Raw genomic sequence first — 16420 nt, forward strand, 5'->3', positions numbered from 1 at the left:
AGAAGCTGATGCGCCAACAACTACCAAAAAAAAAAAAAAAAAAAAAAATTGAATGAAACAAAGGCTTTATGTATATTAAATAGGAATCTACAAAATCTCTATCTAATCAATTAAAAATAAAAAATAACAAGAGTGTAACTAGGTGTATAAAACTGGTTTTAAAGTACGATATAATATGACAATCAAGTAAATAAAATGGCAAAAAACTTTGGAGTTGAAATTTCTTAGAGCTGAAATTTCGCTCTATCTATGTATTATCCTGTTACATGTAGTGCAGCTGCATAAGCATCCTAAGCATAGGAGTGAAAGGTTAACTTTCCAGATATCAATTGGCAGCTCATATAGAGCAAAATTTTTCTTGATTTGTTCGATGACCGCTTTCTTCACTAACATGTTAGAGAGGCAAAAAAAAAAAAAATGGGAAAGTAATGTTTTTCATCTGGTTATCAGCAGCCAGATGGTTATCATCATGTATTAAGAATCTTCAGGTTAAGGATCATTTAAGTGGCATTAGTCGTGTCGTTGCATAATGATGTGGGATTTATTCAAAGAAATAAGTATAATCAAGGGTAAAGAAAAGAAATTTTGTAATTTCAAATGATAATGGGCTTAAACATTTTTGACATGCTTACTACCACAAATATGCCATAATTTTTGGAATGTTGAAAAACATCAACATTCCAACAACCTCAGCATTCCGAAAATTCGTAAATAATGGTTGAAAAGTAAAAGTTTGGAATTCATAATTACACGTGAGCACTTACTTTTGTGCTAAGCTGAAAACTAGAACAAATCTTAAAATTTTATAAAAATTCATTCACATATAGTCTAACATCACATTAACAGAAGAAAAGAAAAAATAAAGCTGTGTAACTAAACAAAAAGAAAAAAAAAGGCAAGCATTGCTGCAAAGAATCAGTATGCCATTATGAAGTTGTTAATTTCACATGCCTTTACTTTTACAGTACTCATTCATTGACCGCTTAAAAATCACTGCTCGTATGCATTACGGCACAGCACTTGGGTGCCTTCTGAACTCACATATGCACGACAGCATATCACTTCTAGATCCTTATAAATAAATAAATAAATCCCCTGTTTATACTCTGGGCAGTTGAGAGCAAAAGAGTTTACAACTTTTTTTTTTTCAACTTAGCTGTTTTATTGCAGCCAACTTAACAGTACAACAGTTAACAATGGGCTGTGCACTTTTTTGTGGCAGTGTACTGGCTCAAACTTGGAATGTGCGAATTTTTGCATCACAACATGTGACCACAGCAGCCCAAATATTACTTTATCATTATTATTTTATTTTTTTTAAAATTATATTATTAATTTATATGTGTAAGGGCAGCAAATGTATTAAACTGTTTTCAGTGGGACTAAATGACATTAAAAAAACAAATGCCAAATGGGGAGTGTTTAGAAAGGTAATTTGTCTAAGGCCCTGCATTTCATACCGACTAAAATTTAATGTTCAAGATTTAGACCAAAATGGATGTCAGATGAAGTGACGAGCTTGGTAGCAGCAAACAAAAAATGCATGGGATAATTACAAATTGTCAGGAGACAGAGTCCCACAATAAATACAAACTATTGTCCAACCAAGTTACTCAGGTAGTTAAACAAGCTAAGGCATATGAAAAGTCTTTGGCTAAAAGCACATAGAAAAGCAGAAAAGAAACTGCTTATGTACGTTAAGACTAGAAGGAAAGGGGTAAATCACATTGGTGCACTGGATATGAATGGTGTGACTATTCAATATACAGTGGATAAGTGAGTGAGTGTGGTCTGTACAGGATTGTCAATAGTCATACCATATGACTATTGATGATACTGTACAGACCTCTCTCTCTCTCTCTCTCTCTCTCTCTCTCTCTCTCTCTCTCTCTCTCTATATATATATATACACACACACACACACACACACATACACACAGGGTGTCTCAAAAATATGGGTACAAAATGTTTAGGGGAGGTAGGTAATATCTAAAGGAATGTGAATCGTATAGGCACCCATAACCAGAAACGTCAAGGGAAAGTAGTAGCAGAGGCACAAGAAGCAGAAATGACACAAGACAGTAATTAGTGGTAAACATTTATTTGACATAATATTAACAATGGAGTACAAGACGGATACATTTCATAATGTTACAACAGATGCTCGAAGGTTCCACCATGAGACGCAATACATGCATGTCACCGACGCAGCATAGATTGGCGGACACAGTTGAACACACCTGGAGTTTGACAGTAGCAGCAGAGCAGACGAGTCACACCACGAGATCCATTTCCGTCTCCACAGGCGATTCATACACGATAGATCTGAGGGCCTCCCACAAAAAGAAATCAAGGCTTGATAAATCAGGTGAGCATGGGGGCCAGGCAACGGGTCCACCACGGCCAATCCATCGACGCCAAAAACGCCTGTTCAAATGGTCACGAACACACCTTCCATAATGGGCAGGCACCGCATCATGTTGAAACCAAATGTTGCATCTCACATTTGCTGGAACATCGTCAAGAAACCCTGGTAGAACTTGTTCAAGAAAGATCTGATATTTAGCTGTTTATTTGGTTTTTAGGAGCATTAGCAACTAAGGCCATATTGCTCCGGGATATGCGGTGGTCATTCCCTGACCTTTCTGCATCCTCCGTATTTGGGTGACGGGCTCGAACCCCGGTCTAATCAAGAAGCATGTGCTACGCACTGCTGCTCCTTCCCACCTCGCTCCGATATTTAGCGGAGTTCATTCGGGATGGTAACAAGTATGGGCTGACTAAGCAGTCGCCAACCATACCTGCCCACACATTTATTGCGAAGTGATGTTGTGCCGCATGGAGGCACACACCTTGTGGGCCCTCTGCTAATCCATACACTAGGTGCATGTCTGCCAGCCCACAGTTTGTATATCGATGCATGCTCTTTGTGCGGCGATTACTGTTTGAATGAGTAAACCAGAAATTTTCCCTCTCGCGAACTGATGAACAGTGCCGTATACCGACTTACGGTGACTTTTTCAGTTATGGGTTCCTATGCGATTCACATTCCTTTAGATGTTACCTACCTCCCCTAAACGTTTGTACCAATATTTTTGAGACACCTTGTGTGTATATATATATATACATATATATTATTATTATTATTACCCATAAGGTGCAAGAAAGACTGAGGCTTATGCTGCACCAGCCAAAAAAAAAAAAAAATCTCCTGTTACCCACCCTGAGAGAGAGAGAGAGAGAGAGAGAGAGAGAGAGAGAGAGAGACAGAGAAGTAGAAGGGAATCACCAAGAAAGCAAGAAAGAGAAGAATGATGATATCCAGCTCAGGACCGTGGGTTTGCCAAGCCCATACTCACCAGATGTGAAAAAGAATAATAATTATTATGGACCTGGGACACTGCTATATGCAGAAAGTACCCAATCACCATAATGGCTACATAAGTTAGCATTACTAGCAACGTAACGTTAGCACATTGCCCTTTTATATATATATATAGAGAGAGAGAGTGAAAAAAGTATACACAGTGGACTCCTGTTACTTGGGCCAGCCATTTATTTACAAATCTTAATCAACAGAACTTGAGAAAATAGCTAGGGTTTTCTTCACCTAATCGGGACAACATGCTGTTTAATCACGGCAGGAGGCCACAGCACTCAAGATTACCCCAGATTGTCTCTGATGGGACCGGACCACATGGTCCGGTCAGAAACAAATGTAAGCCCATCATAAAGTGAAATAAATAGCCGCCAGTTAACATGATCACTGGTTAGTAGAATCAGCTGCTTTATAGAATCAAATTTCAAAAAACCAATTCAAATCATTAAAATGCACTATACTTTCATTGTTATCATATGTCCAGTTATAAGAATCAATTTTGAACAACTCTGTGATATTTTTTTAAGCACATTTCTGGAGATCATGACCATAAAACAATTTGCAGTTTTTGGTTTATTGGGCTTTCCTGTTAGTGCAATCTATTATAAACGAGTAGCAGACTCCATCTTATTGCATTTGCAATAATACTAATAGCTGGAATTCTTATTATCTTATTACCTTATTACGATGAAATGTGTTTCCCCTTCACTGAAATCTTCAATCATATAAAAAACATAAATAAATCTTCAAAATCTTCTCTTCATTCCTATTTTATAAGCTTCATAATTTTACTCCGTATCGCAGGTATTGTGTTAGCTGCAATTTGTGCACGCTGCGTTCTTTGTTATTGATTCCTTATCTTTTTTACTGTTTTAAATTTTACAACCCACAAAAAAATAAAATAAAATGTCAGTGAACAGAAATATCAATTAGTTAGGACATACATATTATAGTACTGATTAAGCCATGTATGTAAGAGTAAATTTATTTTTATTTTGCTAACTTGTGGAAAATATTCTTCTGATTTTCACGTATCATTTAATTTTGTTAATTGGTAAGGTAATAAAGTGTAAATTTATGCTTAATATACTTTACTTTTATAGCCTATGGATAATAATTCCTACTATTTTTGTTTAATAGAATTAAAATAGAATTTTAATTCTATTTTACTGTAATTCTTTGTAGTAAGTGCCAGTCATTGTGATCACAATGACAGGCACTTACTACATATTGCACAGTGAACTGTATTCTATTATGGAGAGTCCATCGTAACATGATTTAATCACACAGTTAACCAATCATAAAACGAGGGATCACTGTATTTTTTAACTATTTATGTGAAACTTCACATAATTGGGGCAGCTGTTTAATCGTGCCAAAGTGCATTAGTCCCAATGTGTCTCAAATAACCAGAATCCACTGTATATACAGGGTTGTTAAAATTAAAGTATCCCTATGTAGAGGGCTCTGGAGCGAATTCTAAGGCTCGTCCTTCAGATTTGCCAGAGTTTGACATCCCTCCCGAAACACCTGGTTCTTCAAAAAAAACGCCACAACCAGAAGTCACATGGGGTGAAGTCTGGTGGTCAGGGTGGCCAAGATGTCTGGAAACAACAGCTGATGACCCATTCGTCTGTAAAGTGTTGCCTTAGCAATCTTTAGACACAACAGTGGATGTAGGGTGGCACACCATCTTGCACGAATATGGTATCCCAAAGGCACCCACGTCATTGCAGTTCTGGTATTGCAAAATTTTCGAATATTTCATAATATTGCTGTCCAGTGACAGAACAGGTGCGGGGTCCAGTAGGTGTTACCTGTACAAAAAAATATAGCCCAATCATGAATGTGGCCGTAAATCCACACCACACTGTCACTTTTGGAGAATGCAATAGAACCTCTTGGATAACTCGAGGGTTTTCTGTTGCCCAAATGAGACAGTTGTGCGTATTCACTTGTCCATTTAAGCAGAAGTGGGCTTTATCACTCCAAAGGATGTTCCATGGCCAAGTGATATCTATTGTCATTCACACCAGAAACTAAAGTGCATATGTGAAACTAATATCTGCATCACCATGTTTTAGCATGTGCATCTTGTAAGGATAGTACCACGACATCTGACGCATTACCAGCCTTAATGTGGAATATGGCATGTCCACTTCATGAGAAACAGCTGGCACACTTGTGCTACCACATGGAGATTGACTTCATAAATCACCGACAGCCATAGCCATATCTTCAACACGAGAGGAGTCCACTTGTTTTCAGTCTCTACCTGGTTGAATACCAAGATGTCCTGTCGCTTCAAATTTTGCAATCACTTTGTGGACAGCACAAAGAGTCATAGGTCCATGCCTTATGAGCTTATAATGCTGGAATTCTGATAGCCGCAGCTGCATTGTTGCTGTTCTGATAGTACAGCTTCACTAATAGCACCGCTTATGCAAATAACTTACGTTATTTGCATAATCGTAACTAAGATAGTTAACATGCCATACAGTGACAAATTTTGTAACTAATTTTTTTTTTCCCAATAAATGGCAAGCGCATTCTTTATTGTGCCTGTTTTCCAAATTTCTCTTCAGTACGAGCCTTAGAACTCGCTCCAGAGCCCTCTACATAGGGATACTTTAATTTTAACAACCCTGTACTTTTTAACATATTGGAACTATTGACCAAGTGGTAAGCATTTCTTTTAGTATTGATAACATCAGATTGAAACCCTCCACTCTCATTCATTTTTTTTTTGGTTTTCTCCTTGTGAATTCTATAATCACCTAATCTGCATATAACTGATTATGAAATTGCCATAATTTATTATTTCAATTATGATTCTCGACTATGTCCATCATTTGTATCATTAAAAAATTAAATCCAGAATGACTGGGATGTGGTTAGATGGATGACCTCATCTCTCTGCAATGCATTAAGGACAATGGGAACCTGTGTGAAAACTAAATCAATGTGAGAATGATTCCTGGTGGGGATTGGCAAATCAGAGATAAATTACTGCTGAACCACATATTAGCATTACATTAGCATTAGTAGAGGCATTTGATGCAAGAAAGCAAGCTTATGCAGCATCAGCCAAAAAATAAAAATAAAAATAAAATAATAAAAATACAACCACTTCACCCCTCTGTTCGTTCAAAATACCTGTCCAGCTGAGCCTTAAACTTATTTAGGCTATCAACATCCACGACAAGGGATGGAAGTCTGTTCCACCAACCAACCACTCGCTGGCTAAAGGCAAATTTCCGCACGTCTATCCTACATCTGTCATTCCTCAATTAAAATTTATGCCCTCTCAGGTGATTATTCTGAGCGAGAGGAAGAATACCATCAACATTGAGCATGCACAAACCATTCAATGCTTTATACACCTCTATCAGATCACCTCGCTGGTGCCTAGTCTCCAGACACTGTAATTTGCAAAACTTAAGCCTTTCTTCGTAAGAGCACCCCTTTGTTCCATTCACCAAACTTGTTGCCGTTCTCTGTACTCGTTCCAGCATCCCTACATCCTTCTTGAAATGAGGCCTCCAGACCTGTATACAGTACTCTAGGTGTGGCCTGACCATTGCCTTATACAAGGAAATAATCACCTCCTTATCCCTGCTAGAAAAATTCCTATATATCATTGACAATACACCATGAGCTACTCTTGCAGCCCGTCTGCACTGCTCAGAGAACTTCATATCTGCCTGCACAACCACCCCCAGGTCCCTTTCATTCTCTACCACTGTCAGTGTAGTACCACAGAGTTGATACGTTGCTCTGGGGTTGCTGTTTCCCATGTGTAGTACTTTACATTTGTCAATGTTAAACTTCATTTGCCACCTCTCAGCCCATCTGCTCAACCTTTCCAGATCCTGTTGCAGCAGCATAGGGTCAGTAGTGCCCTTGACAACCCTGCCTACCTTTGTATCGTCTGCAAACTTCGACATAAAGCTTGATATACCATCATCAATATCATTTATGAATACAGAAAACAATAATGGACCCAACACTGAGCCCTGAGGGACTCCGCTAATAACATTAGTCCACGATGAGCAGTGTCCATTGATTACCACTCTCTGTCTTCTCCCCCTCAGCCACCCCTTTATCCACAGCAGCAATTTGCCTCCAATGTCACACTGCTCCAATTTGTGCAGAAGTCTTCCATGTGCAACAGTATCAAAAGACTTTCTAAGATCCAAGTATATAATATCAAAGTTATTCCCTGCATCCAGTTATTTTGTGACTGCATCATAGTATCCAATCAAGTTGGTCAGGCAAGACTTCCCCTTAACAAAACCATGCTGTGTCCGAGCTATAACTGAAGTCTTGTCTAAATGATCCTGCAGTGCTTCTTTAACTAGTACCTCCATTAATTTTCCTGGAACAGAAGTTAAACTCACAGGTCTATAATTGCTTGTGTCAGCCTTTGATCCTCCTTTGTGAATTGGCGTCACATTTGCACATCTCCAGTCTGCGGGTACCCTCCCTGAGTCCAAGGAAGCTCTCATAATTATGGCTAAGGGTTTGCTTACTTCCTCTGCTGCCTCCTTTAATATAACTGGATAGATCCCATCCACCCCGGGTGCCTTTCTTGTGTTTATCTTCAACAGTTTCTCCTCCACTTTACTCTCAGTTATTATAAGATTCTCTAGCTTACTGCTAGAGTTGAATACACCTCTGGCTTTCCCCTCGCTAAATAACTCCTCATGTGTGAATGTCGATGCAAAGTATTCATTTAGTTTGTTAGCTACCTGAGCAGGATCATCAACAGTTGACCCATCGATATAAAGTGGACCAATCTGATTCATCCCCTTCCTTCTATAGTTTACATAAGTAAAGAACTCTTTGCTGTTTTTCTTTGCATCCCTTGCCAAAGATTTCTCGTACTCTGCCTTCGCCTGCCTAACCTCCTTTGTAACTTGGTTACAGATCAACTTGTATCTATCATAGGCTTCTGTGTCATGTGTTAATTTGTATGTATCCCATGCATGTTTCTTCTCTGCCATATGCCTCATCAGTTCATCTGACATCCATTTAGGCCTAAACCTTGAACAATATTTCTTAGTTGGTATGTAAAGCCTAGTAGCTTCCAAGATAAGTTCTTTGAATGCTTCCCATTTTGCATTTGCTGTTGGTAACATCATCAGTTGGTCCCACTGTATAGAATTTAAATACTGTCTCAGTCCATCGTAGTCGCCTTTACGAAAGCAATAACCCTTCCCTTTACCCCTAATGGTAATTACCTCTTTGAGTAAATCCCACTTCAGCACACTGTGATCACTGCCACCTAGTGGTTCATTTATCTGCAGATTCTTAATGCATGAAGAATCACTGCTGATAATCAAATCAAGAGTATTCCTCCCTCTAGTTGCCTCCCGAACATGCTGATGTAGAAAATAATCATCCAATAAATCCACAAAAGCCTTGCTAGTGTGTGAGTGACCAGCCCCCAAACTCCAGTCAATATCTGGGAAATTAAAATCTCCCATTATAAGACTCTCTGATTTACTGGCCCACTCTATTTCCCTGTACAGTTTCTTATTATACTCATCAGAGTCATTAGGCCTATAGCACACTCCTACTCTCAATTTTGATCTCCCAATGCTTATGTCACACCAAACTGACTCGACACTGCACTGTCCAGCGATGTCCACTGGCTTCACTTCCTTGGATTTTATGTATTTCTTAACTAATAGCATAACCCCTCCTCCCTTCCTATCCAGTCTATCCTTTCTGTAGACGTTGTACTCCCCAAATTCCAGTTCTGCATTCCTTATATCTGTGTGACACCAAGTCTCTGATATCCCAACAATATCTGCCTTTGATGTTTTGAGCAATACCTCAAATTCATCAAATTTATTTACTAAACTATGGGTGTACATGCAAGTATACATGCACCTATTTCTATTCTTAGCTACCCTAACACAACCCATGTGTTTACTTGTACCGCAATGACTCCCAGCAGTCTCTGAAATATCCTGAATCTTGTTTTTCAGGCTTCTGCTCATTCCAATAGAAGCAGTGCAAGAATCTCTTTCACCTCTGCCAGTGGCTACTATTAATCTATTCGTCTTTGTATCCCCCCCAACTAGCAGTTTTCCGACCCACCTAACACTGCCTCGATAGCATCAGCAAATATTCTTGCACCCTTTCTATTTAAGTGTATCCCATCCCTGTAGAAGCAATCTCTCCTGTTAACAAGTACAGTCCAGGCTGAAAAAAATTCTACCCCTTGAGCCTTGCACAATCTTTCCAGGGCCGAATTGATCGACAAGACTCTCATCATATACTCCCTCCTATCGTATCTGGGCAGAATTGCAGACACTTTCAAATTCAACCCTATTTCACGGCTATTTTTCAACAGTGACCTGTACTTGTTAAGCAATCTGCCGGTCTCCTACTCTTGATATCATTAGTGGTATTGTGAGACTAAATAGCAGTTCCATGTCTGTTGGCATATAGAATCAAAAGCACTGGAAATACTGTTTGTTTGTTTGTTTGTTATTTGGTTTTTAGGAGCATTAGCAACTAAGGCCATATTGCTCCGGGAGATGCGGTGGTCATTCCCTGACCTTTCCGCATCTTCCGTATTTGGTGGTGACGGGCTCGAACCCCGGTCTAATCAAGAAGCGTGTGCTACGCACCGCTGCTCCTTCCCACCTGGCTACGGAGGCGCCACTGGAAATACTGAAATCACTAATAATAATGGGGATAACCTTGTTGGGTTTGGTTAACACATCCATGCCACCCGGAGGAGGAAGCAGATAGAATAAAACTACAAAAATTGATGTCTGGTAAAATTTACTAGCAGAGATAAAGCTTCTAGTACAATTTGTTTGTTATTGTTTGTTATTTGGTTTTTAGGAGCATTAGCAACTAAGGCCATATTGCTCCGGGATATGCGGTGGTCATTCCCTGAATGACCTTTCCGCATCCTCCGTATTTGGTGGTGACGGGCTCGAACCCCGGTCTAATCAAGAAGCGTGTGCTACCACTGCTGCTCCTTCCCACCTGGCTACGGAGGCGCCCGCTTCTAGTACAAAGAAGCACTTAAACAAATTACTGGAATTCCTCCACCCTTAAAATTACAATCACAGTGGATGACATAAGAGGATGGAAACAATTCAGAGTCCAGAATAGTAAAATGTAGCCATGTTTCTGTAATTAAGATAACAGCAAATGTCATACATTTCTATTGTTGAAGTGCAATTAAAATAAGGGCAGGTTTTTCAAAGAACTACATTGTTTAAAAATCAAACAAACAGAAACTGTAACAAACAATTTTTTTCACTTTTACACATGGTTGTGTCACACATCGCAACAAAGAAAGTACCAGTATATTTTGAAAACCAAAGCACATTGACAAGCAATTGATACAGTGGTAAGAAAGAGATAAGTTTAGGAAGTTTTTTGTTGTTAGTGCTGGTATCTTACCGGGATTAATTCTACATCAATTAGTAATGAGCAAATAAAAATATAAATGCATGGATCTGTCAGAAGTAACCCAGTCACTGTAATGTTAAAAAAAAAAAAATGCAATAAAAACATATAGAGATAATTTTGAATAAATTCTTACTGCTGAACAAAGTTTTTTTCTTCTGCTGACAACAAATGCTCCTCATCTCTACTCTGCTCCAACAGATGAGCTGCATAGAGTTCTATCTAAAATTAAAATAAATGGTCTCTACATATAGGAAATATGTACAGGATGAAAATAATTTCATTCCTTAATCAGTTATATACAGCATGTATTTAAGCAGTATTACAGTGTAATTTTAAATACATTTAATTCCATGTGTTACTGAAGAAATCCCCTAGACAGGGGTATATAACATATAGATGTGACTATTTCTATATTGTACATAAAAGCCATTAAATGCTTTGTCTCTATGCAGTAAGGTGTATTTTATTATAGTTATATACCGACATGTAACCATGCTATCTGCTAATTGCATTAGAAAACCAATATGTGGCTGGCAAAAAGGTATGGTTATACAGTTTGGCAAATACAATACAATAAAAACATACGAGATAATTTTGAATAAATTCTTACTGCTGAACAAATATTTTTTCTTCTGCTGAGATCAATGTTCACATTATGAGGAAAAAAAAAAAAAGAAGAAATAGGACTGAAACAGAGAATGAAATAAAAAATAAATTTACACTTTGAGATCCTAAAATTTGTTTTTAGTTTCCATGTGTAATATACACTGGGTGGCCAGTCTATTAGGCACACTCACCTACTAGTATTACCAAGATAGTGCAAGAAAGCCTTTTGCTGCATTGGCATAAAAAAAAAAAAAAAAAAGTAGATAAGAAAATACAAATTATGCAATTCCCTCCTCACATGGTTAACTGTCCAGATGACTTTTGAATTTTTTAAAACTGTCAACCTCAACTACCTGCAGAGGCAACTTATTCCAGTAATCAATAACTCGTTAGCTGAAAAAAAAATTCCTACAGTCTAGACTAAATTTCTTTCCGTTTCTTTATAACAATGAAAATTCCACCCTCATTCATATTCCTAATCGTTCTCAGAGCCTAATTATCTTTAATAAACCTCTAAGTGCCTGGTTGCCAAGCTCTATAGCCCACATAATCAATATCTTTCATTGTACGGTCACTCATCCTTTTAATGACCTCACCATGCAAGTTGCCCGTCTTTGGACCTTTTCAAGAAGCACAATTTCTTTTTTCAGACGCATTTCCATACTTGGATACAGTATTCCAAATGTGGCCCTACAATTACCTTATACATCGGGATTATGACTTCCTTATCTCTACAAGATATTGTTCGATAACTCATTTGTAGAATTCCATGGGCTGTCCTGACCACCTGTGTACACTGCTCAAAAACTTCATATTTGCCCATATCGTAACTCCCTGATCCTTTTCGTCCTGTTTTTAATTCAACCCCACCAAGTATATAAGTTATTTTGGGGTTGCTATTCCCCAAGTGTAAGACCCTGCAATTTTCTGCATTAAAACATAGCTGCCGGTTTCCTGATCATCCTTGAAGACTGTTCAAGTTATCTTGAAGGAATGTTGTTTGGCAGTGATCATTAACAACTCTCCCAATCTTTACATCATTTGCAATTTTTATATCATATCCTTTATCCCTTCATTGATGTCACTTATGAAAATGAGAAACAACAGTGGCTCAAGAACTGTTCCTTGGTGGACCCCACCTCTGAAGACTATCCATTAATCACAACTTTCTGCCCTGCAATCCACCTTAGAATCTTCACAGTAACTCTCATGAGGGACTTAGACAAATGCCTTGCTAAAATCCAAATAAACTGTCAAAATTGTTCCTCACATCCAGCTCATGAGAAAATGTCAAAATAGCTTACTAGGTTAGTGGAACATGGGTTCCCCTTAACAAAACCATGTTGTGTGTGTCCTTCAGAATGCCTTTTATAAATGTCCCTGGATCGCACTCTTGATGACTCTTCTAAGATTTTCCATACCACTGAAGTCAGATTAACTGGTCTGTAGTTACCCACTTCACTATAGAAACACCTTTATGTATTTGCAATACACTGTCACCTATTCAATCCAAGGGAATCTCTCCCAAGTCCAACAATGCCCTCATAATTAACTTCAGTGGTTCAATACACTCTCTTCTGTCTCCCTCAAAATTACTCAGTACATGTCAACTCTAGGAGACTTACTTGCTTTAGGCCTGAAAGTTTTTCTAATAAACAGTCATTTGTAATTTCAGAATCACTAATTTTACATGGCTTAGCCTGGCTCACTCACACAGCCTCTCCTCCTCCTAAAGGGTCTTTTGTCTGTAAAGACCAATGTGAAGTACCTATTCAATTTATCAGCAACATCAGCTGGGTTAGCTAAGACTTTCCCATAACTAGTAGTTGATCTGTAATAGTATTTTATCTGTGGTACTATTACAGATCAACTTGTAGCTGTTGTAGGCTTCAGTACTTTTCACTGCTCTCAAACTTTCTCATGTTATCTTTTTCTGCTCTATTATAATAGACATCCCCAAGGCCAGCCTGAGGTATATTGGCACCCAGCACAGGGAGACATTCCTGTGTCCCCTTCCAGTAGAAAAAATTTAAGGTGTTTTTATTGAGTTAATATTTTTATTTTTTCTAGAGAAAAGTTAAGACAAATGTAAACACAAAAAAAACAACCAGAATATTTATAATGTTTTAATTGTCGTATTAAAATATTAACAATAAAAATTTTACAAAAGAGTCAATTTTTTATAAGGACATTTATCAAAATACTAGCAGCTGGTTGCAGTTATGCTTGCCTTTAATTTATATAATAATAATAGTTTCTATAATTAAATTTCTGCTGCTCATGTGAAAGAAATGGGATGCACAAATTGGCTAAAATCACATATATATGTGATTTTAGCCAATCACATATATATTTATCACCAAATTTCAAATCAGCATCCCATCTGGAAGTGGAAGGATTTGGAGATAGACTGACACTTGAGAATACTTAATAGTAGATGCTTACAGAATAAATATAGATTTTACATAACATTACAAGTTATATCAAAGCTATTTAAAAATACAAAACAAAAATTTAAGAATTTTTTGTTATTAACACCAAATGTCATATTTTTATCGAATATCAAACAAAATTCCTTTAATGCATTCCTTTCCTTGATTTTATATCAGAAAATTTATTAATGACATTGATAAAATCCAAATTTGCAGCCACATCATTTTCAATTGATAGTATTGCTAATGAATTTAGTCTTGTCTGCAACATTGATGATAAACATGAAGATACTTGAAAGATAAAATTCTCGTGGCTACAAATAGGTTGAGATACAAATGGAAGGGTGGACATATGCTTTTCTCAGACATATATATTAACCGGTGTCTGGAAAATTTACCGCCGCGTCAGTTTATCGCATTTTACTGTCTTTTTTTTTTTTTATGTGAACCCCAAACACGAGAGGTATTAGAACCTATAGTACTTAGTACCGTGCTTGGGTTTGAGGTTAAGAAGATGAAAGAAGATATTTGTTGACATTGGACTTGAACTTCTGTAGATTGTAATTTTCAGGAAATACGTATGAAGGAAGGTTGTTCCAGAAAACGGCAGTTGAATGAATAAATTAGCATTAGCATTAGCATTAGTAGAGGCATTTGATGCAAGAAAGCAAGCTTATGCAGCATCAGCCAAAAAAAAAAAAAAAACACTTCCACTTCACCCCTCTGTTCGTTCAAAATACCTGTCCAGCTGAGCCTTAAACTTATTTAGGCTATCAACCTCCACCACAAGGGATGGAAGTCTGTTCCACCAACCAACCACCCGCTGGCTAAAGGCAAATTTCCGCACGTCTATCCTACATCTGTCTTTCCTCAATTTGAATTTATGCCCTCTCAGGTGATTATTCTGAGCTAGAGGAAGAATCCCATCAGCATTGAGCATGCTTAAACCATTCAAGGCTTTATACACCTCTATCAGATCACCTCGCTGGTGCCTAGTCTCCAGACACTGTAATTTGCAAAACTTAAGCCTTTCTTTGTAAGAGCACCCCTTTGTTCCATTCACTAATCTTGTTGCCCTTCTCTGTACTCGTTCCAGCAGCTCTACATCCTTCTTGAAATGAGGCCTCCAGACCTGTATACAGTACTCTAGGTGTGGCCTGACCATCGCCTTATACAATGGAATAATCACCTCCTTATCCCTGCTGGAAAAATTCCTGTATATCATTGACAATACTCCATGAGCTACTCTTGCAGCCCGTCTGCACTGCTCAGAGAACTTCATATCTGCCTGCACAACCACCCCCAAGTCCCTTTCATTCTCTACCACTGTCAGTGTTGTACCACAGAGTTGATACGTTGCTCTGGGGTTGCTGTTTCCCATGTGTAGTACTTTACATTTGTCAATGTTAAACTTCATTTGCCACCTCTCAGCCCATCTACTCAACCTTTCCAGATCCTGTTGCAGCAGCATAGTGTCAGTAGTGTCCTTGACAACCCTGCCAACCTTTGTATCGTCTGCAAACTTGGACATTAATCCCGATATACCATCATCAATATCATTTATAAATACAGAAAACAATAATGGACCCAACACCGAGCCCTGAGGGACTCCACTAATAACATCAGTCCACGATGAGCAGTGTCCATAGATTACCACTCTCTGTCTTCTCCCCCTCAACCACCCCTTTATCCATAGCAGCAATTTGCCTCCAATGTCACACTGCTCCAATTTGTGTAGCAGTCTTACATGTGCAACAGTATCAAAAGCCTTTCTAAGATCCAAGTATATAATATCAAAGTTATTCCCTGCATCCAGTTCTTTTGTGACTGCATCATAGTATCCAATCAAGTTGGTCAGGCAAGACTTCCCCTTAACAAAACCATGCTGGGTGTGAGCTATAACTGAAGTCTTGTCCTGCAGTGCTTCTTTAACCAGTGCCTCCATTAATTTTCCTGGAACAGAAGTTAAGCTCACAGGTCTATAATTACTTGTGTCAGCCTTTGATCCTCCTTTGTGAATTGGGGTCACATTTGCACATTTCCAGCCTATGGGTACCTCCCCTGAGGAAATGAGGAAGATGAAAAGTTGGTTCTGTGGGTTTGAAGTTGGACAGTAAATGGATGTTCGCTAGTGGCAGCACGTGTTCGGACTGTTTTGCAAGAGAGAGCAGAAATTATAGAAGCCAATTCAGAAGAACAGTGCCCATGGAAGTATCTGTAGAAGAGGCATCCAGCAGAAACAGTGCGTCTATGAGAAAGCGAGTGGAGAGACTCTGTTAGAGATGAATCATTAATTAACCTAACTGCCCTCTTCTGAATGGAATCAAAAAGCCTGAGAGAGGTTTTTGTGGCACCACCCCAGATGTAGGAACAATATTCCATGGCAGGACGGATTTGCGATTTATACAGAGTGAGCAGCTGTTTTGAAGAAAAGTAACGCCGAGAGCGAAAGAGAAAACCAAGTTTTTTAGATGCAGAGGAACCAATATTTGTAATGTGCTTGTGCCAAGAGAGATTAGAAGTCAGGGTAATCCCCAAAAGAGATATATCATTTTGCCTA

At 38.3% G+C, this 16420-nt stretch overlaps 1 protein-coding gene across 1 annotated transcript in view; it reads right to left on the reverse strand.

Annotated features, from left to right (window-relative positions):
- Nucleotides 1-16420, reverse strand: part of Sld5 (DNA replication complex GINS protein Sld5) — a 125006-nt gene that overhangs the window by 57704 nt on the left and 50882 nt on the right. The window contains exon 4 of the mRNA XM_090377156.1: nt 10956-11037. Coding sequence (XP_090233282.1) covers nt 10956-11037 — 82 coding nt within the window. The remainder of the gene's footprint in view (nt 1-10955; nt 11038-16420) is intronic.

Source organism: Mastigoproctus giganteus, chromosome 7 (genome assembly GCF_048544385.1).
Source record: "Mastigoproctus giganteus isolate SK-2022 chromosome 7, ASM4854438v1, whole genome shotgun sequence".
Lineage (NCBI taxonomy): Eukaryota > Metazoa > Arthropoda > Arachnida > Uropygi > Thelyphonidae > Mastigoproctus > Mastigoproctus giganteus.